The sequence below is a fragment of the Oncorhynchus masou genome, chromosome 1, assembly GCF_036934945.1.
Source record: "Oncorhynchus masou masou isolate Uvic2021 chromosome 1, UVic_Omas_1.1, whole genome shotgun sequence".
Taxonomy (NCBI): Eukaryota; Metazoa; Chordata; class Actinopteri; order Salmoniformes; family Salmonidae; genus Oncorhynchus; species Oncorhynchus masou.
The window spans coordinates 65,585,300-65,608,566 of record NC_088212.1 but is presented as its reverse complement, the minus strand read 5'-3'; the positions used below and the strand labels follow the sequence as shown (position 1 = coordinate 65,608,566).

At 46.6% G+C, this 23,267-nt stretch overlaps 1 protein-coding gene across 1 annotated transcript in view; it reads right to left on the bottom strand.

Annotated features, from left to right (window-relative positions):
- Window positions 1-23,267, bottom strand: part of hcn4 (hyperpolarization activated cyclic nucleotide-gated potassium channel 4) — a 95,950-nt gene that overhangs the window by 22,275 nt on the left and 50,408 nt on the right. Inside the window, exons 3-4 of the mRNA XM_064992359.1 lie at window positions 16,709-16,870; window positions 14,350-14,568 (exon numbers count right to left, since the gene is read on the bottom strand). Coding sequence (XP_064848431.1) covers window positions 14,350-14,568; window positions 16,709-16,870 — 381 coding nt within the window. The remainder of the gene's footprint in view (window positions 1-14,349; window positions 14,569-16,708; window positions 16,871-23,267) is intronic.

Below are 23,267 nucleotides of genomic sequence, written 5' to 3'. Positions count from 1 at the left end.
CTTTTGGTTCCAGTTAGAACAGTTTTGGGAAGGGTTTTCCTATGGGGACCACCGAAGAAGGTTTTCTTGTTGTCTTCTAATCCTTTTATTCTAAAACACTGTCATTCCGGAATTCATCCATTTATCCTTGGCTTTGTAATGCAATACAATGTGATTCCCTCAGCATCAAAGGGCTTTCTGAAAAAAAAAACTCTTTGACGATAATTCCCTGATTGTGTTGTGAATTACTAGCACATACATTCTTAGAGAAAAAGGTGTCTCTAGAACCTTCTCTCTGCCGCTCTCTTTGAAGAACTTTTTCTCTCTCTCTCTCTTCTCTTTTGGGAAGGGTCTCTCTCTCTCTCTCTCTCTCTCTCTCTCTCTCTCTCTCTCTCTCTCTCTCTCTCTCTCTCTCTCTCTCTCTCTCTCTCTCTCTCTCTCTCTCTCTCTCTCTCTCTCTCTCTCTCTCTCTCTCTCTCTCTCTCTCTCTCTCTCTCTCTCTCTCTCTCTCTCTCTCTCTCTCTCTCTCTCTCTCTCTCTCTCTCTCTCTCTCTCTCTCTCTCTCTCTCTCTCTCTCTCTCTCTCTCTCTCTCTCTCTCTCTCTCTCTCTCTCTCTCTCTCTCTCTCTCTCTCTCTCTCTCTCTCTCTCTCTCTCTCTCTCTCTCTCTCTCTCTCTCTCTCTCTCTCTCTCTCTCTCTCTCTCTCTCTCTCTCTCTCTCTCTCTCTCTCTGGAGCCCAGGGGAGGACACACAGTGGACTAGGGAACACACCACTAGGGGATGGATCTCTCTTGAGGAAGTGATGTTATATCCTCGTAACCATCACTTCACTAACAGAAGGAACCTTGCTTCTCTTCTTCTGCTACTTAGATAAATCCAATAATTGTCAGTACTGAGAAGCTAATCAGGTCTCCAGGGCATCCACTTTCTAACCGTAAACCTCAGTCAATTCAATCCAACACTCTGTTCCCACGAGAAAAAGGGATTTAGAGCCGTTGATGCTGTTTTACTGCACAATCCTTCCCTCACTCTCTCATCTCGTTCTCCCCACTCTCTACCATCTCTCCCTCTCTCCATATGGCCATACTGTGCTCTCTCACCTTCTTCCTTCTATTACTCTCTATGTCTCTATGTCTCTGGCTATGTCCCTCTGCACTCTTAGGTGCTATTTTTGAACCAAAAAGGTTTCTGTGGCTGTCCCCATGGGAGAACCCTTTTCATTTAAAATTTAAAATTATGTCTCTGTCTTTCCCAAAAGAGATGTCAGCCACTTAATTCTAATTTCTAAACATTTCTTTGTCTCCCCCTTCTCTGACTCCCTCTCTCCATCCTTGCCTCCTATATGAGTAAGGTAGACACAGTGTTCATTGAAGCCTTGAACATCGGCACCCTGACACCCCCATTCAGAGCTCTCTACAAGGCAACAGAAAATAAAGGAGCATATAACACTGGCTACACTTCTGATGTGATCTGAATGTGCTGTGTTAAAGGAGAGCTCTAAGTGCGCCATGAAATTTCAATTCACTTTTCGTGCCATTATCATGTGGAGGTAGTCTAGATGTAATTGAATTCAGGGCTGTGAGAGCAGAGCAGTCAATGGCAGCAGAAACAGAAGTTAATCCAGCAGCCAGTGACTGTGAGACAACCTGTGAAGGAGGATAAGTGACGCTGGCGGGGTGACTCCTAGACATTTGAGAGTTTCTGGACAGAGGTATGTTATCTGTGTCCTCTACAGTGTTGTAACTCATATTCTCGGCATGGCTGTGATATGGTAGCTTCACTCTTGTAATTGGCTATTTTCATAACCAGGGAGGGGGTGTTCAGGGACGTTTGGGAATCCTAACCATTTACATAGCTATGACAAAGAATTGGTAAAGAATATTCAGATTTACCCAATGCAGCCTCCCGCGTGGCGCAGCGGTCTAAAGCATTGCATCTCAGTGCTAGAGGCGTCACTACAGAGCCGGGTTCGAGCCCGGGCTGTGTTGCAGCCGGCCGTGACCGGGAGACCCATGAGGCGGCTCACAATTGGCCCAGTGTTGTCCAGGTTAGGGGAGGGTTTGGCCGGCTGGGATAACTCCTTGTGGCGGCCGAGCGCATGCATGCCGACTTCAGGTTGCCAGCTGTACAGTGTTTCCTCTGACACATGAAGGGCCTTGCTTCTGGGTTAAGTGAGCAGTGTGTTAAGAAGCAGTGCGGCTTGGTGGGTCCTGTTTTGGAGGACACATGGCTCTCGACTTTCGCCTCTCCTGAGTCTGTATGAGAGTTGCCACGATGGGACAAGACTGTAACTACTAATTGGAAACAACAAAATAATAATACATTCAGTGTATTGATGTGCATTTCCCCAATGCACTATTCAGTATTCAATATATATATTATATTACCTTCCTCATTGTGTTTTTTACAAGCTGTGAAAATATATGATCAAGCAGCTTGCATTTTTAAGGGGTACCTCGGGGCCAATTTCAGAGCCTTAACTCAGCAGTAAGAAGTTTCTCTGAGGAGTGGAAAAGAGGGGACTTTAACCTCCTTCAGATTAACACCCCCAGCCAGACCCAGGCTAATGACAACAGCTTGTGCAAGACACAAGTCCCTCAACTTGTCCACAGCTGTACTCTTAGGAAAAAAAGTTGCTATCTAGAACCTAAAAGGATTCTTCCCGTGACTCCATAGGAGATCCCTTTGAAGAACCCATTTTGGTTCCAGGTAGAACCTTTTTGGGTTATATGTAGAACCCTTTCCACAGAGAGTTCTACATGGACCCCAAAAATAGGTTCTACCTAAAACCAAAAAAGGGTCTCCTACGGGGACAGCTTAGAAACCCTTTTGGAAACCTTTTCTACGGGTGTAGGCTGATGTATGTCCTTGGTTTGATTGTCTTTCATTAAATAGCAGAAAACAAATAATTCAGTCGACATGCATACCGGTTATAGACTATTGGGATCTTGTCTATATGAATGCAGCTGCCACTGTATTGAAGGCATTGGACGTAGTTTATCATAGTGCACTAGGTTTTATTACGAAGGATAGGTTCAGTACACTGCCTTCTTTCTGTATCAGAAAGTAGGCTGGCCCTCTTTGAAATCGTGTAGATTAATGCATTGCACTCTTCCTGTTTAAAAAAGCCCTCCTGCATAAATTTCCCCCGTACCTTACTTCATTGTTAATTTATAGACGTACGAGATACCAGACCAGGCCTCGGGGAGGGCTAACTCTGGAGATCCCTTCCATCTACACTGAGTTAGGTAAATCTGCATTCAGGTTTTTTGAACCTGACTTGTGGAATAATCTGCAAGGCTCTCTAAAGTTGGATGACTTGGTGCCACTAGGGCAATTCAAAAGGCGGACTGAGGAACTTTTTACTGAAGAATGTGTTTTCTATGATTTTGTTTTGCTTTCAGTGTATTGATGTGTATTATTGATGTGTATAGTGATAACAATGTTTTTTTATGTGTGTTACTGATGTTTAGAAACTGGGTGGTTCGAGCCCTGAATGCTGATTGGCTGACAGGTGGTATATTAGATCATATACCACAGGTATGACAAAACATTTATTTTTACTCCTCTACATAAGGCAGCTCAGGGGTTTGTGGTATATGGCCAATATACTACGGCTAAGGGCTGTATCCAGGCACAGAGTGTTGCGTTATGCATAAGAACAGCCCTCATACCACACTCCCTCGTGCCTTTTGGCTTAAGTATAGTGTTTATTGATGTGTATTGATGTTTTTGATGTGTATGCAGGGCTCACCTGAGAAAGAGAACTTGGTCTCAGCATGACTCCCTGTCAAAATAAAGGTTAAATAAAATACTATGAGCTCTCTACCTTATTCCCTTTCTCCCATACCAGGGGCAGGAAACTAGTTCCAGCCGCCGGCCGGTTGTTGTCGGAGTGGATGGTCGGGGGTCCGTAACATCTTTAGAATCATTTGAACACTGCAAATTGAGCCCAAAAAGAGATTGTGTTTGAAAATAACAATAATTTCCTACTTTCATTACATTGACACACGATCGCGTCTCTTTTTTTATTCCTGGGAACACTTGGGAACGGATTTCCTAAATTATACTCATTTGAGCTTAATTCCTGGTGATTTTACAGTCTTTTTTTGTATTACCAAAACTAAAATTCCCAAGTTGCTCTCGACCTCCCTCCCCCTCCCTCGCTCTCTTCCTTAACCCATTTAATCCCATCAGTCACAATAGTGAGAAAAATGTTACATTTCTACTGTGTCTTCATTTTTAATAAATTGAGTCTGTGATGCTTGTGGTATATGATGATATCTTAGAGGTCATATTTGTGACCAATGGGAAAATACAGTGGCTCCACCTTATACAGTGCATTCGGAAAGTATTTAAACCCCTTGACTTTTTCCACTTTCTGTTACGTTACAGCTGTATTCTAAAATTGATTAAAATATATTTTTTCCTCAACCAATCTACACACAATACCCCACAATGACAAAGCAAAAACGCTTTTTAGAAATGTTTGCCAGCTCTAGGAAGAATCTTGGTGGTTCCAAACTTCTTCCATTTAAGAATGATGGAGGCCACTGTGTTCTTGGGAACCTTCGATGCTGCAGACATTTTTGGTACCCTTCCCCGGATCTGTGCCTCGACATAATCCTGTCTCGGAGCTCTACAGACAATTCTTTCGACCTCATGACTTCGATTTTGCTCTGACATGCACTGTCAATTGTGGGACCTTACTGTATATTGACAGATGTGTGCCTTTCCAAATCATGTCCAATCAATTGGATTTAACACAGGTGGACTCCAATCAAGGTGTAGAAACATCTCAAGGATGATCAATGGAAACAGGATGCACCTGAGTTAAAATTTGAGTCTTAAAGCAAAGGGTCTGAATACTTATGTAAATAAGGTTTTTTATTTTTTATTTTTTATGTAATACATTTGAAACCATTTCTAAAAACCTGTTTTCGCTTTATCATTATGGGGTATTGTGTGTAGATTGATTAGGTGAAAAAATGATTTAATCAATTTAAGAATAAGGCTGGAAAGTAACAAAATGTGGAAAAAGGCAAGGGGTCTGAATACTTTCCAAAAGCACTCTATATATTTAATCATAGCAGATTATTTATTTTTTCAGTAGATTGAAGTTGAGTTGGGTTATGGATAAATTAGATCAAGATGATCTTACAGATAATTTTACCATTATCCATTAGCCTTTACATACATTTAAATCAATGATTTTGACTGTACAACTTCATATTTTGTTAGTTTAGGGGGAATTGGTTATGTACAGACCCATAAACTGAATGAGTAAAAAAACTTAACAAATATGTTACGTCAATACATTTGTTAAGTGTCTCTTGCACAATGGTAGACCTGGTTTATCAGATTATTGGGACATAGCCACAGGTGTAAACCTGGTTCATGTGGGTATTTGGGCTGAGATATTCAGTATTTGGGCTGAGATATTCAGTATTTGGGCTGAGATATTCAGTATTTGGGCTGAGATATTCAGTATTTGGGCTGAGATATCCAGTATTTGGGCTGAGATATTCAGTATTTGGGCTGAGATATCCAGTATTTGGGCTGAGATATTCAGTATTTGGGCTGAGATATTCAGTATTTGGGCTGAGATATCCAGATTGGGCTGAGTATTTGGGCTGAGATATGGTTGATGCTTATTTGTAAAACCCTCTTTGGCCTCACTCCGCCCAATCTGAGATATCAACTTCACCCCTCATCCTCCACATACAACACCCGTTCTGCCAGTCACAGTCTGTTAAAGGTCCCCAAAGCACACACATCCCTGGGTCGCTCCTCTTTTCAGTTCGCTGCAGCGAGCGACTGGAACGAGCTGCAACAAACACTCAAACTGAACAGTTTTATCTCAATCTCTTCATTCAAAGACTCAATCATGGACACTCTTACTGACAGTTGTGGCTGCGTTGTGTATTGTTGTATCTACCTTCTTGCCCTTTGTGCTGTTATCTGTGCCCAATAACAGAGGTGATTCCCTCCCCAAGCCCAAATATTAAAAATGATGCTATTAAAAAAAAGTGTGCAGCATCAACTCTTCATTTAACGGATTACAGTTTGAATCGGACAGCAGCCAATCAAATTGGGCAAGCTGAGAGAAAGTTCAGATGGAGCCCTTGGAAAGATGATACCCCAAATGATTATTTCCGGAGATAACGACTACGCTGTATCAACAAAAAACGGATTGCAACTTACAAAACATGCAGGAAGTAAATGACAGACTGAGGCGCAACAACTTACAACTTTGTTCGACATTTGAAGCTGCACAAAGAACGGTAAGTCGTGACTAATAGAGCTGACAGCTATATATTTTACTTTACTGGTGTATCATGTAGGCTAAAGTAAAGTTAAATCAATGAGCCTTCTCACAGTCAGTCAGTGCGGGAACGTGATCATTGCACCCTGGCTAGGCAGTTGGGCGGGTCGAGAGTTTCAAGTTTCAAGCTTCCTGCCATCCAGGACCTATATAATAGGCGTTGTCAGAGGAAAGCCCATAAAATTGTCAGAGACTCCAGTCACCCAAGTTATAGACTGTTCTCTCTGCTACCGCACGGCAAGCGGTACCGGAGCACCAAGTGTAGGACCAAAGGGCTCCTCAACAGCTTCTACCCCCAAGCCATAAGACTGCTGAACAATTCATAAAATTGCCCCAAGACAATTTACATTGACTCCCCACCACCCTTTTGTACACTGCTGCTGCTCCCTAGTTGTTTGTTACCTATGCATAGTCACTTCGCCCCCACCTACATGTACAGATTACCTCAACCAGCATGTATCCCCGCACACTGACTCGGTACCGGTGCCCCCTGTATTTAGCCTCGTTATTGTTATTCTTATTGTGTTACTTTTTTATTTTAGTCTACTTGGTAAATATTTTCTTCTTCTTGAACTGCACTGTTGGTTAAGGGCTTGTAAGTAAGCATTTCCCGGTAAAGTCTACACTTGTTGTATTCGGCGCATGTGACAAATAAAGTTGGATTTGATTTGAAACCAAGTCTAGATTTAACTTTAGCCTGCAGCTTTGATATGTGCTGAGAGAAGGACAGTGCACCGTCTAGCCATACTCTCAAGTACTTGTATGAGGTGACTACCTCAAGCTCTAAACCCTCAGAGGTAGTAATCACACCTGTGGGAAAAGGGGCATTCTTCTAACCAAACCACATGCTCTTTGTTTTGGAGGTGTTCAGAACAAGGTTAAGGGTAGAGAAAACTTGTTGGACACTAAGTAAGCTTTGATGTAGAGCATTTAACACAAACTCCAGGGAGGGGCCAGCTGAGTATAAGACTGTATCATCTGCATATAAATGGATGAGAGAGTTTCTACTGCCTGAGCTATGTTGTTGATGTAAATTGAGAAGAGTGTGGGGCCTAGGATCGAGACTTGGGGTACTCCCTTGGTGGCAGGCAGTGGCTGAGACAGCAGATGTTCTGACATTATACACGGCACTCTTTGCATGAGGTAGTTGGCAAACCAGCCCAAAGACCCCTCAGAGACACCAATACTCCTTAGTCGGCCCACAAGAATGGAATGGTCTACCGTATCAAAAGCTGTGGCCAAGTCAATAAAAATTGCAGCACAATATTGCTTAGAATCAAGGGCAAAGGTGACATCATCGAGGACCTTTAAGGTTGCAGTGACACGTCCATAACCTGAGCGGAAACCAGATTGCATACCAGAGAGAATAATTGCCAAGTGTTAATTAGAGATTTACATGGGAGGGGATAGGGCTGGACACTGTGCACCATGCACTCACTGTCATTTGCTTCTAAAGCCATTTGGGGCTGCTGGCATGTCACAACACGCTGCTTAGCTCCCCACAACACAAGCCCCTTCTGGGGTTCCCTGGCTACTCTCAGAATCATTACCCGATACCGCCAAGAACAGATAGGATACAAACAAACGAACACAGACACTTAGCAGCAGTGGAAACCCAGAATGTTGGTGTTGTGTGCCTTGCCATCACAACACTACAGTACCCCCCCCCCCCACCCCCCCAGATGTCATGTGACATGATTCACATCAGTAGAATCCCCCTCCACCCCTTTTCTCCTCTTCCCAGTTTAGTGAGGGATTAACCAGTGAAGAGACACACTGGGCTTTGGCCTGCCTGGGTTCTGGCCTGCCTGGGCTCTGGCCTGCCTGGGCTCTGGCCTGCCTGCCAAACCGCAATGCAGATAGATGTACTGTCAGGGATTTACCATGGTGACTGCCGGCCACCATTTTGTTATTTACTGTGGTTGAGAGAAAATAAGTGACTGGGGAGAGAGGGAGAGTGCGTACTATGCTGTATACTGAGAATGGTGTGATCGTGATGACCTGGGAATAGTAAACGGCTTTGGGGGTCAAGATTCTCACTGTCCTGATGCCATAGGACTAGCTTGAGGAATTGACTAAATACCCATCATGATAATGGAAATAACTACATGCTAACACCAAACAAACCAAGGGTTTAGAAAGGTCTCGTTTTCTGATATCTTTGTAGGAAAATGAGAAAAAAAATTCCCACTGGTTTCTCTCACTTCCACTGTTACATGTGGTTACATGAGGTTACAGACATGCAGTCGGGGAGGGAAACAGGCATATGCACAGTCCCATAAAGATGTACTGCTGCCTGTGCCCTCAATCTGGAGAGATGGGATTCCCTTTGTGTGATATGGGTCTCAACCTGCCTTAGCTGTGATGCTGGAATCCATGGGGAAATCTGGAGATGTCTACCCTTTCCAACTCACACCTTAAGATATTGTAGGCTAGCAGAGACACATGCATGGAGCACGGTAATACTGGGGGTTTGGAGGGAGGGAAGGGGTGAGCTGCGGAACAATCTCATGCCCATATTCCCTTTGTGGGATTGAGGGGGGACAGAGGGACAGGGGGAGGCACCGAGTGCGACACCACCTGGGACGCGCACCCCTCCAGGGAATTCTCAAAATGTTGCGACGTTACAAAATAAAGAGAAAAAAAGAAATACTTGAATGATAAAATCAGCAGAAAGCATTTTCCCTTTTGACTTTGTTTTGCGCTGATTCCGTAAGAACTGATTGTCAGATTGCTGTTGGCTAATATGGGGGGAAAAAACCTTGCTTCTCAAATAAATCAAAAGTATATCTCCTATCTGGCTCCCGTGTCACAGTTCAAGCCACAGCATTTGAGAGTATGATAACTCAGGCTCTCCACTTTGTACCAGTTACCAGAGTTCCTGCTTCCTTTCAAGAGCTCATTTAAGCTCGCTTGCTAGCGTCTGACAGCCTGCCGTTTATCACATGGAGGCACATTGTAATAACTCTCTATTCACAGCAGATTATACCCAGGCTCTCTGATGATCATTTTATTTCCGTCTTTGAGGAGCATTGCAAACGTCCCTCCCATCTTCCTTCCGCAACATACTTCTGAACTCCTCACAGTTTCGCCTCTCTCTCTCACTCTCTCACGCTCTCTCTCTATCACTCTCTCACGCTCTCTCTCTCTCTCACTCTTTCACGCTCTCTCTCTCTCACTCTCACGCTCTCTCTCTCACTCTCACGCTCTCTCTCTCACTCTCTCACGCTCTCTCTCTATCACTCTCTCACTCACTCTCCCTCTCACCCCCCCTCTCTTCCCTCTCTGCCAAAGAGGATATACTCAGACTGTGTTTCTTGGCCAAGTTAAACTGTTACCAGTATGTCACCTAAAGATCATCACCATACCCTCCAGCAGATAGCCTCTCATCTTGCCCAATGTCCTTATATCCCTGTCTGTATACATCCCTGTCTGTATACATCCCTGTATGTACATATCCTTGTCTGTAAACATCCCTGTCTGTATACATTCCCTCTCTGTAGCTACCTGTAGCCCCTCCCTTCCTCCCTATGCTCTAATGACTGTAGGAGCTTGTGAATCTGGTCAGAGCCAGAGGGAGGAAGGGAGACAGCTAACTGGGCAGATAAATGTGGCGTGTTGTGTCGTTTGGCTCTGCTTCCCACTCCTCTCCTCTGTCCTGGTTTCACTCACTGAGCTGAGGCCCCCAGTCTCCTGTGTCCTCTCCTCTCTGTGTAAATGGGAAGGAAGCCTGAACACTGTCCCCTTGGGGTGATCGTGCCTGTTGGTCCACGCCAACAGCAGAACAGAGCAGTTCCACACATAAAGCAGAGTTCTGTCAGAACATAGGCCCACAGACCAACAGTTTAACAGTCCACATGCATACTGTAGCAATGAGGCCCTTCTACCCTGCACCATTCTGTCCTGCTCACTTCAAATCTGCAGGCTGATCCCAAAGCGAGAGCCTCACCCTGCAGAGCTACCTGCCCTACCCTCACTGCTAATGTGACAACGTAGAACCACACCCTGTTCTCCAATCCAAGCCTCTGGTAGGACAGGGCCAGTGCGATGACTGGGTGAGTTTGTCCATTGGCTGCTGGTGCAGTGTCAGCTGGTTTCGCTCTAGGCTGGAGGCCCTGGAGACAGAACAGAAACAGCTGTGCTCTTCCATGACACAGATCAGATGGGCAACAACTGGAGTGGATTCTACAGGCCTGAATCCTTTTGTTACACAACACAAACACACACTGACCTAAAAGGCCAATCACATTGTCTGTCTGTCTTTCTAGCATACTAGCTAGAGAGACCAGCCAACATGTCCTGGCCACTACATCGAACACTGCTTGACCTTTAGCACAGCAGTACAGTGGGTGCTAATGGTGGAACTGTCTGGTGTCCAGCTACAGCCTCTAACTACACCATGTAGTGGAACTGTCTGGTGTCTAGCTACAGCCTCTAACTACACCATGTAGTGGAACTGTCTGGTGTCTAGCTACAGCCTCTAACTACATCATGTAGTGGAACTGTCTGGTTTCTAGCTACAGTCTCTAACTACACCATGTAGTGGAACTGTCTGGTGTCTAGCTACAGTCTCTAACTACACCATGTAGTGGAACTGTCTGGTGTCTAGCTACAGTCTCTAACTACACCATGTAGTGGAACTGTCTGGTTTCTAGCTACAGTCTCTAACTACACCATGTAGTGGAACTGTCTGGGGTCTAGCTACAGCCTCTAATTACACCATGTAGTGGAACTGTCTGGTGTCTAGCTACAGTCTTTAACTACACCATGTAATGGACCTGCCTGGTGTCTACCTACAGCCTCTAACTACACCATGTAATGGACCTGCCTGGTGTCTAGCTACAGCCTCTAACTACTGGCTACAGTATCTGACTACGCCATGTGTCTGAAATGCTGTAGTGAAACTGTCTGGTGTTTATCTAGTGTCAGAATACACCACTGAGACAATGAATGACAGGGAGAAACAGAGAGAAACCGGGAGAAACAGAGAGAAACAGAGAGAAACAGGGAGAAAGAGAGAAACAGGGAGAAACAGAGAGAAACAGGGAGAAACAGGGGAGAAACAGAGAGAAACAGGGAGAAACAGAGAGAAACAGGGAGAGACAGAGAGCGACAGGGAAAGACAGGGAGAAACAGAGAGAAACAGGGAGAAACAGGGAGAAACAGGGAGAAAGAGAGAAACAGGGAGAAACAGGGAGAAACAGAGAGAAACAGAGAGCGACAGGGAGAGACAGGGAGAAACAGAGAGAAACAGAGAGCAACAGGGAGAGACAGGGAGAAACAGAGAGAAACAGAGAGAAACAGAGAGAAACAGAGAGAAACAGGGAGAAACAGGGAGAAACAGGGAGAAAGAGAGAAACAGGGAGAAACAGGGAGAGACAGGGATAAACAGGGAGAGACAGGGAGAGAGGGAGAGACAGGGAGAGACAGGGAGAAAGAGAGAAACAGGGAGAAACAGAGAGAAACAGGGAGAAAAAGGGAGAAAGAGAGAGAAACAGGGAGAAACAGAGAGAAACAGAGAGCGACAGGGAGAGACAGGGAGAAACAGAGAGAAACAGGGAGAAAGAGAGAAACAGGGAGAAAGAGAGAAACAGGGAGAGACAGGGAGAGACAGGGAGAAACAGAGAGAAACAGGGAGAAACAGGGAGAAACAGGGAGAAACAGGGAGAAACAGGGAGAGACAGGGAGAGACAGAGAGAAACAGGGAGAAAGAGAGAAACAGGGAGAGACAGGGAGAGACAGGGAGAAACATAGAGAAACAGGGAGAAACAGGGAGAAACAGGGAGAAACAGGGAGAAACAGAGAGCGACAGGGAGAGACAGGGAGAGACAGGGAGAGACAGGGAGAGACAGGGAGAAACAGGGAGAAACAGGGAGAAACAGGGAGAGACAGGGAGAGACAAAAAGAAACAGAGAGAGACAGGGAGAAACAGAGAGAAACAGGGAGAAACAGAGAGAAACAGGGAGAAACAGGGAGAAACAGGGAGAAACAGGGAGAGACAGGGAGAGACAGGGAGCGACAGAGAGCGACAGGGAGAAATAGGGAGAAACAGGGAGAGACAGAGAGAAACAGGGAGAGACAGGGAGAGACAGAGAGAGACAGGGAGAAACAGGGAGAGACAGAGAGAAACAGAGAGAAACAGGGAGAGACAGGGAGAGACAGAGAGAGACAGGGAGAAACAGCGAGCGACAGGGAGAGACAGCGAGCGACAGGGAGAGACAGAGAGAAACAGAGAGAAACAGCGAGCGACAGCGAGCGACAGCGAGCGACAGGGAGAGACAGGGAGAAACAGCGAGCGACAGGGAGAGACAGGGATAAACAGGGAGAGACAGCGAGCGACAGGGAGAGACAGGGAGAAACAGCGAGCAACAGGGAGAGACAGCGAGCGACAGGGAGAGACAGCGATAGGGAGAGACAGCGAGCGACAGGGAGAAACAGCGAGCGACAGGGAGAAACAGCGAGCGACAGGGAGAGACAGCGAGCGACAGGGAGAGACAGCGAGCGACAGGGAGAGACAGCGAGCGACAGGGAGAGACAGGGAGAAACAGCGAGCGACAGGGAGAGACAGCGAGCGACAGGGAGAAACAGGGAGCGACAGGGAGAGACAGCGAGCGACAGGGAGAAACAGGGAGAAACAGGGAGAGACAGAGAGAAACAGGGAGAGACAGAGAGAAACAGGGAGAGACAGAGAGAAACAGGGAGAAACAGGGAGAGACAGGGAGAAACAGCGAGCGTCAGGGAGAGACAGCGAGCTATGGAAGGCAGCATCCAGACAGACCGTGCTTAATTACTGGAGCACACAGAAAGATAAATGGGAAAACCCATACTTAAATATTTATTGCAATTTATAGTGCTAATGTTCCTCCAGGCAGACAGAGAGTGGGGAGAATGGGGAGAGGACTCTGAGAGAAGTGGGATGGGGCAGGAGGCTGTGGCACAAAGGGAAGGCAGCAGCAGGGTGGCATGGTGGCTGAGAATGGCCCCTGCTCCACATGCTGATCTGTGGTGAAGAGTCCCAGTTGGGCCACCTGTTAATAACCCTAATATTATTGGCACCAAGCGGAGCACCTCTGAAGCAGGAGAGCAGACAAGATTGAGCACTGAGCTGGGACGGCTGTCTGCTCCCCTCTAGTTCAACAGGAATTCTGCATCCACAGCAATAGTCATGCAGCCAGTCCACATCCATAGCACAACAGTTTGGTGGTTGTATCTATCTGGAGCCCACATTTGACACCAGTCTCCTGCCCCCATTGATCCCTCCTCCAGGTATGAAGGACAGTCTCTAGATTTTTCAAACACCCACGCAAATATACAATGTCTCCGTGCACACATTACAGTAAGCAGACTCTCGCTCACACACACATACAGTGGGTATCCAGAGACACTGGTTGGCTCTGCTGATTCTGACCTGAACAACTCCCTCACCCCTCTCTCAGTCTCTCTCTCTCTCTCTCTTTCTCACAAGCTCTCCCTCGCTCTCTGATGATGGATGTACAGTATGTGGGGGTCTCTACAGCCCCTGCGACCCACTCCAGGGGTCACCTCCTCTGTCCCTTTCCACAGATGGTGGACAATGTGGGCGCCTGGCAACAAGGCTCATTATCGCCCACACTGGGCCCATGGAGAGGCTGGGGCACACTGGAGGTGGGCAGGGAGCTGTAGCTAGGAGCTGGGTAGGGCTTCCATGGCCAACTGCCAGGGCCTTCCCATCCCCACACAGGGGAGCCTGGGACTCTCTCTCATGCAGCCCTGAGCACTGCAGCTCACAGGAGTTGAAGGGAGGCGGAAACCTGCATCAATCTGCCCTCATTTAGGGCTGAAACTGAGCTTAACTGTACTGCACTGACTGGCTAATACACATCTAAAGAAGTCTAATATTTTCAACGCTTTGGGTGTCCAAATTAAATCCGGTTGGTTTCATTTGCATTGTGAAGATTCCTAACTCTCCTCTGGGTACAGATATACTGTTCTCCCTACATGTTGATCTCTTGCTGCTTATCCAGTTACCCAATGATATTCCCATCCATTCTGATCAACGTCACTCACCTTCTCCTGGTACTGCCGACGGGAGGAGTCCAGAGACTGGATGAGTGCGGTGGCGTGACCCACGAACATGGCATAGCAGGTGGCGCCCACGATCATGCTGAGGATGGTGAGCCACACGTCCGTCATGCCCACAGGTGGGTACATGCCGTACCCGATACACAGCATGTGGCTCATGGCTTTGAACAGGGCGTAGGAGTACTGCTGGCCCCATGTGTCGTTCTGGATGAGGGGAGAGAGGAAGAGAAAAGGTGACAGAGGGAAGAGAGGGATATGGTGATATGTGGTACTGTTCACACTCTGCCATATGTCTGGAGGGAAAAGGTCAGCAAGCACTAAGACCAGAGTCCTTCTTACTTTCATCATCATCATCATCATCAACATCATTATCACCATCGTCAACATCATTATCATCATTATCATCATCCACGTCATTCTCATCCTCATAGTCATCATCATCGTCCTCATTCTCATCATCACTCTCATAGTCATCATCATCAACGTCGTTATCATCAGCATCCTCATCCTCATAGTCAACGTCATTATCATCATCCTAATCATCCTCATCCTCATAGTCATCATAGTAATCGTCATCGTTATCATGTAAGAGGGCAGCCACAGATGTCCTCTTCATCATGCCTCAATAGGAACATCAACACTTGGCTACACCAACATACTGTAGTAATACACTCTCCTATATGTAAGTACTCAGGTGAGAACTGCCTCGGCTGGGCCTTTTCTGCTTGGAGCAGAAACTAAACACAACCATGAGGGTGACTGAATGGATGGAGCCCGAGACACAAGAGGCCTGCAAGGCAAAAAGTAGGTCAGCTATTTAGAAAAATGTGATTTTTCATTTCTTGCTTCTCGTTTGTGGATAAATTGCCCTTTTCTCCTTTAGATCCCATGGTGGTCCAAGCGGAATCAATATCTGTTCTTTCCTGAGGTGACATGTCCAAATTGCTTTCAAACTCATTTCCACAGGGGTAAAACCTGAGAGATAGGAAAGTTATTAGTGCCTCCTCAAAAGGTATAGAACGGATGACCCAATAAGATAATGGGCCAGCTACTGTAAGGAAAGACAAGAGTCACAGCACCACTAGCCTCTAATTCTTATCAGGCCCAATTTACTCTTGGCTAGAAGACCAACAGCTACAGTTCCATTATATTTCTCACTGTACTGTTCCACATTCAAATGAAAAGTCATGCAATGAAATTAGCCACAGTGTTTACTGGGTGAAACAAAACAAAACACATTTACATTTTAATGAGAGAGTGCAGTTTTTCAGTGATAGAATCACAATCCATATGTCATAGTTTTTCATAATGGGTGTTGTGTAATGCAGAGCAGGAGTTTAGGTCAAAGTGATCCCTCCCTGACAGTAGACAGCTTGCCATGCCAAAGGTGTTTGCTAGGCTAATGTTTCCACTGACTGACTACTGGCCTGTCTGTCTTTAATTACCTAATTAGAATTTGATGTAATTGTTTTTTATTCACAGATCCCAGATTAATCCTCTTTGAGGGCTGGAGCTGTTTGCCTGCCTTCCGTGAGCTCGACAACAAATCCTCATCATAAATCATCTCTCTCTCTCTCTCAAAAGGCCCTGTTCGTTTGGAACATGGCAGGTTATACTGTGCGTCCGTGTGCCGCGGTTGATTCAGGGTCACACCTCAGGTGTCGCAGGGTCTGGTTATATAACCACAAAGAAAACTTAATTACAGAGGAGAGGGCGGTCATTACGGGACATAGCGCTTTCCAGTGACTGACTCTCCCTCTCTCTCCCTCTCTCTCCCTCTCTCTCTCTCTCTCTCTCCCCCTCTCTCTCCCTCTCTCCCTCTCTCCGAGACGTGGACCTGTAGCCGCAGCGCAGCTAACAATGTCATGAAATTAAAGAACAGCAGGAGTGCTCGCTGGGAAATTGTCAATACTTGACCAGTATTGGATAAGGGCTTTCTGTCCTCTGAAAGTCATTATTTCATACGAAGCCAAGCTCACCGCCTAGCTCTCACTGGTGGAGAGAGAGAGCTCCAAATAACTGAAGAAAAAGCAGCAAATTGAATAAATGTGGGCGAATAAAGGAGAAAGGAAAAAAAAAACATTGGATTTAGGCGGGAAAATGGACAGATATGCAAGGCAGCCATTTCCCATGATGCTACAGGCTTCGTACAGTAATTACAGCGACAGAGAGATGAGATAACAGGGAGGGACTAATCTGATTTAAACAGACTTGGGCTCCGTCTGAAGTGGCACCCTAATCCACACAGTGTACATTTTACCAGAGCCCAGTAGTGCACTTCCTAGATATTAGGGTGCCAGTTTGGATGCCAACTAGTATAAGTGCACAGCAAAGCACTACTTACCACCATTTTGTTTTTGGACACCCAGCAGTCCTGGGGGAAGTCCTGCAGCATGGGAACCAGGAACTGCAGACATCCGTCCCAGTGGCATAGCAACAGCATCATACCAATCAGGTTGACGATACGCACCATGGCACTGGCCAGGTCATAGGTCATATGGAAGATCTGAAGAGCAGGACAGGTAGAGGAAAGGACTGTGTTAGGACATAGGTCATACGGAGGATCTAGAGAGCAGAATACAATACATTATTGTCCATTTTGTGAGAAACAAAAATGTGTCTTCAGTTTATCGCAAACCGTCACACATACACGCTGAGAGACACAGGGTCAGCCAAAGAGCAGCACCCCTGGATGGAGAGCAGGACAGGATGAGGAGAGGAAATGTATTAGAGCACAACGACATGTGTAGGCTGGCTGGCAGACAAGGCCCTGGATTACAAAACCCCTTTTCTCCAGGGGTGTTGCCTGTTTACTTTGTTCCCTAACCCTTTGGTCGATACTTTTTATAGTCAAGGTGAAGGCCAAGCAGTGGATTTCCTGCATGCAACACGTGGGCTGAGCCAGACCACGTTGAGTCTGAATCTGAGCATACGTTCTAGACCGAGGCCACAGTGTTCTCCATCACACATGCAGGACCCGAGCCTCAACGTACAGCACTCTAACGAACATCATCTTCGATGTGCTTTTTACAGACGGTGACATGGGTGGTCTGTAGAGGATGGTCAGGATGGTCATGTGAGCATGGCTTGGCCTATGGGGGAGGATTTATTGAATCACTCTAATCAACCCCTTAGGTAAGCACATTAATACAAAGTGGATGGAGGGATGGGCAGGTGTGTGTATGCGTCCCTGCAGACTGAGTGTGGGCAGCACGGGAGAGCTTTGTTAATCCTAATGATAAATAGACTCATAAGCAGCTACAGGACGCCTACTCTACGCTGGTGTGGATTTTAATGGCTTCAACAATTTAAAGCCACTTAATCCCATTGAGGGCCGCGGTGTGCAATGTTAACTGCTGTTCTCCTTATTAAAAGCCACTCAGCGCCGTTTAAAAGCTTAAGGCTGAGAGAGGGATCTCTCTCATCTTTGTTGGCAAATGGTGGGAAGAGAAGAGAAGGCAGCCACACACTGCCACAGTCACACACAGGCAGGCACTCTCCACCGTTCCTCCTGACCCAGGCTAGATGTCTCCGGTTGCCTCCTAAAGCCCCGTGCTTGTTGATCTGATGCTTCGTTGTTTCTATCGGAGTGGCTGTGTGGAAACAACAGACAGGGACCAGGGACTAGGGACCAGTACTGAGACAGGCTGTGTGATGGGCCTCTCTGGGACAGTGTGGACTCTGGGCCATCACATCAGATCACCACCGTCAGAGGGGCCAGCCGGAAAGGGGAGAGTCAAAAATGTCCCCAAGAAGACTTGTTGCTGCTGGGTAAAGAGGGAAGCATCAGGCTGCCAGGCTCCAGGGTGAGTGCATGGTGGAGACATTACAGCTACAGCTCTGGGCTCCTGTTCAAAGTGTTTAGTCCGGTGCGTATTTACATCATCTGAGCCGAGTCATTCACCCGGCTGCGTCCTTCTCACTTAATCTACCAAACCACTTGCTTCTTCTATTTCTTCTTCTTCACCTCCTCTCTCCCTCTCTCCTCTCCACAGCTGTGCTCCACTCCAAAACACAAGGAGGAGATATTGGTTTTTAAAGAGCCCACTCTCTTTCCAAACACAATAATGGTTATGGTAGCTGATACGAGGCAATATATTGTGATGTTGATTCTCCAGCTGGAACTAAATGACAATCCATAACATTACAGGGCTGTCAAAATCCCTATGTGTGTCAAATGAATAAATCATAAACGACCCAATCCAGTCTCACACTTGAGATTGAGATGATTTCATTTGTAAAAGTGTGAGCTCTCTGATACAGTGGATGCGTTTGTAATGTATTTAAATGTAGACATTAAAAATGGATGATATAAAACATACATTGTTCAAGCCCACAGGATCTCGGTCAAACAGCAAAACAATGAATTATCCGTTCACACTTCCCGTCCGAGCATCTTATGTCACTAACATTACAATCGTCATGGAGCTCGTCAACGTGAAGTGTCATGCTGATAGCGCTAAGAAGGTCGCTTATTCTATATACAGTATATTGCTCTATTTGAATAGGGCAGCTACATAGGTGAGATGCTGATACCTGTCCAAGACTACTAGTATTGTACAAAGAAAACTCTACTGTCAAATCTTTCTACCTGTAGAAGTTCCATCCCACTCCACACACACTGGTTGAATCAATGTTGTTTTCACGTCATTTCATTGAAATTACGTTCAACCAACGTGGAATAGACGTTGAATTGACATTTGTGCCCAGTTGGATGTGCCCTTAAAATACTTTTTGAACTTCTGCACTGAATGGAGAATAAAGCTCTCCTGACTTGTTCAGAATAATGCCATGCAAATCTCCAGATAGTACTGGCAAATGAGACAGAGAAAGAGAGCAGGGGCTTTAACTAGTGCATTTCAGTGGGGGGTGGTGATTCCTAGCTATATATCTTCTTAGCCTATATCTTCTCTCAGCCTTAACTCAATTACCCCAATAATATTCCCATTCCCACTAAATTGAGAAATTTAAGCTTATTTAAGCTTATTATTTATTATGAGGCTAAAGAAGGAGGAGAAGTCATGTATCTCTGTCTCAAATAATTTCATACATTCACATATCTCTCTTTAGCTGAATTCCTGGTGATGTGACAGAGTCTTTTACTAAAAACTTTAATTGCCAAGTGTTAATTAGAGATTTACAGGGGAGGGGCTGTACACTGTACACCATACACTCACTGTCATTTGCTTCTAAAGTCCTCTGGGGCTGCTGGCATGTCACAACACGCAGCTTAGCCACACACAGACGCATGCACACACACACACACACACACACACACACACACACACACACACACACACACACACACACACACACACACTGCATTGTAGAGTACAGCACATTAAAGGGATGATGGATGGCTGGCCTCTTTGTTTAATTGATAGGGACACACAATAAGCCTGGCTGCATGACTATCTGGCTGAACAACAGAGCCATGAATGATGAGGGCCCGCCAGACAATCTACAAAGGTATCTTAAGGGCAGGGGTTTGTTGGCAGCCACGTTACTCTAACACCTAACCTCATCAGTGCTCTCAATGGTGACACTAAGGACGAGCCCTACTCTGTTTGAAACAAAGGCTTTTACCACCTAGGTGACCTTCAATTTCCCTTACATTTTTACGGTTAATAGCTAGGGAATGTCTTCAACAGAATAAAGTCATATCGAACACATATGTTATGTGTCTGTGTTGTGGTCAAGATTACTTCAAATGCACATTGCATTACACAATAATTAATACAAAACTATACAGTGTCATATATTCACATGTACATCATCCTTGTCTTCTAAACAAATCGTAAATGTGGAAGGATCATTTGTGTTTTGTTTATTTTAGATTTAAAGAATGATAAATTGTCCAAGACATTACAGTGAGAAAACAAGGACCCAGTCCAGAAAGACAGACATGCCCAGACAAGACAACCACTTGATCAATAGGGAGACACCTGAACGTGTCAGGAAGCTATCTGGGACACACAGGCAGTCACAGTCACAGCTGCAGAGTCATCTCAGACAGATGGAGGGAGAGAAGAGTGTGGTCCAGGTGAGGGAGAGAGAGGGAGAGGGAGAGAAGAGTGTGGTCCAGGTGAGGGAGAGAGAGGGAGGGAGAGAAGACTGTGGTCCAGGTGAGGGAGAGAGAGGGAGGGAGAGAAGAGTGTGGTCCAGGTGAGGGAGAGAGAGGGAGAGAGGGAGAGAAGAGTGTGGTCCAGGTGAGGGAGAGAGAGAGAGAGAGGGAGAGAAGAGTGTGGTCTAGGTGAGGGAGAGAGAGAGGGAGAGAGAGAGAGAGAGAGGGAGAGAAGAGTGTGGTCCAGGTGAGGGAGAGAGGGAGAGAGAGAGAGAGAGAGAGAGAGGGAGAGAAGTGTGTGGTCCAGGTGAGGGAGAGAGAGAGCGAGAGAGAGAGAGGGAGAGAAGAGTGTGGTCCAGGTGAGGGAGAGAGAGAGAGAGAGAGAGAGAGAGAGGGAGAGAAGAGTGTGGTCCAGGTGAGGGAGAGAGAGAGAGAGAGAGAGAGAGAGAGAGAGAGAGAGAGGGAGAGAAGAGTGTGGTCCAGGTGAGGGAGAGAGGGAGAGAGAGAGAGAGAGAGAGGGAGAGAAGAGTGTGGTCCAGGTGAGGGAGAGAGAGAGCTAGAGAGAGAGAGGGAGAGAAGAGTGTGGTCCAGGTGAGGGAGAGAGAGAGAGAGAGGGAGAGAAGAGTGTGGTCCAGGTGAGGGAGAGAGAGAGAGAGAGAGAGAGAGAGAGAGAGAGAGAGAGAGAGAGAGTGTGGTCCAGGTGAGGGAGAGAGAGAGAGAGAGAGAGAGAGGGGAGAGAAGAGTGTGGTCCAGGTGAGGGAGAGAGAGAGCGAGAGAGAGAGAGAGAGAGAGAGAGAGAGAGGGAGAGAAGAGTGTGGTCCAGGTGAGGGAGAGAGAGAGAGGGAGGGAGAGAAGAGTGTGGTCCAGGTGAGGGAGAGAGAGAGAGAGATGTCCAGGTGAGGGAGAGAGAGAGAGAGAGAGATGTCCAGGTGAGGGAGAGAGAGAGAGAGAGAGAGAGAGAGAGAGAGAGAGAGAGTGTGGTCCAGGTGAGGGAGTGAGAGAGAGAGAGAGAGAGAGAGAGAGAGAGGGAGAGAAGAGTGTGGTCCAGGTGAGGGAGAGAGAGAGAGAGAGAGAGAGAGAGAAGAGTGTGGTCCAGGTGAGGGAGAGAGAGAGAGAGAATAGTGTGGTCCAGGTGAGGGAGAGAGAGAGAGAGAATAGTGTGGTCCAGGTGAGGGAGAGAGAGAGAGAGGGAGAGAAGAGTGTGGTCCAGGTGAGGGAGAGAGAGAGAGAGGGAGAGAAGAGTGTGGTCCAGGTGAGGGAGAGAGAGAGAGAGAGAGAGAGAGAGAGAGAGAAGAGTGTGGTCCAGGTGAGGGAGAGAGAGAGAGGGAGAGAAGAGTGTGGTCCAGGTGAGGGAGAGAGAGAGAGAGGGAGAGAAGAGTGTGGTCCAGGTGAGGGAGAGAGAGAGAGAGAGAGAGAGAGAAGAGTGTGGTCCAGGTGAGGGAGAGAGAGAGAGGGAGAGAAGAGTGTGGTCCAGGTGAGGGAGAGAGAGAGAGAGAGAGAAGAGTGTGGTCCAGGTGAGGGAGAGAGAGAGAGAGAGAGAGAGAGAGAAGAGTGTGGTCCAGGTGAGGGAGAGAGAGAGAGAGAGAGGGAGAGAAGAGTGTGGTCCAGGTGAGGGAGAGAGAGAGAGAGAGAGAAGAGTGTGGTCCAGGTGAGGGAGAGAGAGAGAGAGAGAGAGAGAGAGAGAGAGAGAGTGTGGTCCAGGTGAGGGAGAGAGAGAGAGAGAATAGTTGCATACGTCTGTGGGTGAGACAGCCAATGTAATGCTTTGCTGCGGCATCTGGTGTTCGCCGTCCAGGCTGCTAATGATGATGAATGCCTGGCATCATGTGTCTCCACCAAGTCCAAGAGAAATCTCTCATTCCTGTTGTTTCACTGATGCCACTTTCATATTGCCACCCACCCCCTTTTCTGATTTTAGTTCAACATTGGGCTGGAATTCAGTATAAAAGGACAACATGGGCGACACAGTAAAATGCCAGAACCTCATCCACACTGTAATGGTAGACAAGGGAGTTGTGTAGATAAAGAAATGGGGGCGACAGAGAGAAAGAACCACATGGGGCACTCTTTCATCAGCTGTCTATACAAGCCTTGGCCTGGAGGGCTTTTGAGGAAGCCACAGAACGCTTTCATTCAGCTTCCTACCGAGAAGCATCGATGGGTGCGTGCCGGATTACACATTTTAATGTAGAAGTCTTCTAAGGGGCCCTGCTGTGGGTATTAATATAACACAAGGCACATTCACAGACAGTCTTGAGGACCTGTCACTCTTGTTGGCAAGCCTCATTGTGCACTCAATAATACCCCATTAAACCTTTTCTTCTTTCTTATCAGTGAAACAGCAGTCCTTGGTCAAGGTACGGGTCACCAAGTGGAGGACTGATTGGCTGATTTGCGTTATTTGCATATTTTGTGTGTGCAGATTTATTGGTGGAAAATGAATGGAAGTGCTCTCCCTCCCTCGCGGCGTGCCTGCCTGCCTGGTAACCACGTGGCTCACTCTTATCAAAGCACCTTGGGATTTCTTTCTGTGGCATATCGGATCATCCCCCCCCTCCATCCTGCACACAGCCAGTTGGGCAGAAAAGCCATCCATCTTAACAATCCCAGATGCCAATATTAATAGGAAGATGGACTCCCTGCCTCCATGCACTAAACAAACACAGATGGTGGTGCTCCAAAAGCTCCTGACACCAAGTTCAAAACACTGTGGAATTGTCTGCCATGTTGAAAACTATCCACCGCCGCCTGCTAATTTTATTCTTGTTACCGCTAAGTCGGAAAAGTATTTAAGGATGTTCTTTCTCTCTTTCTGCAAAATTAAGTGCAGCTAAGTGCT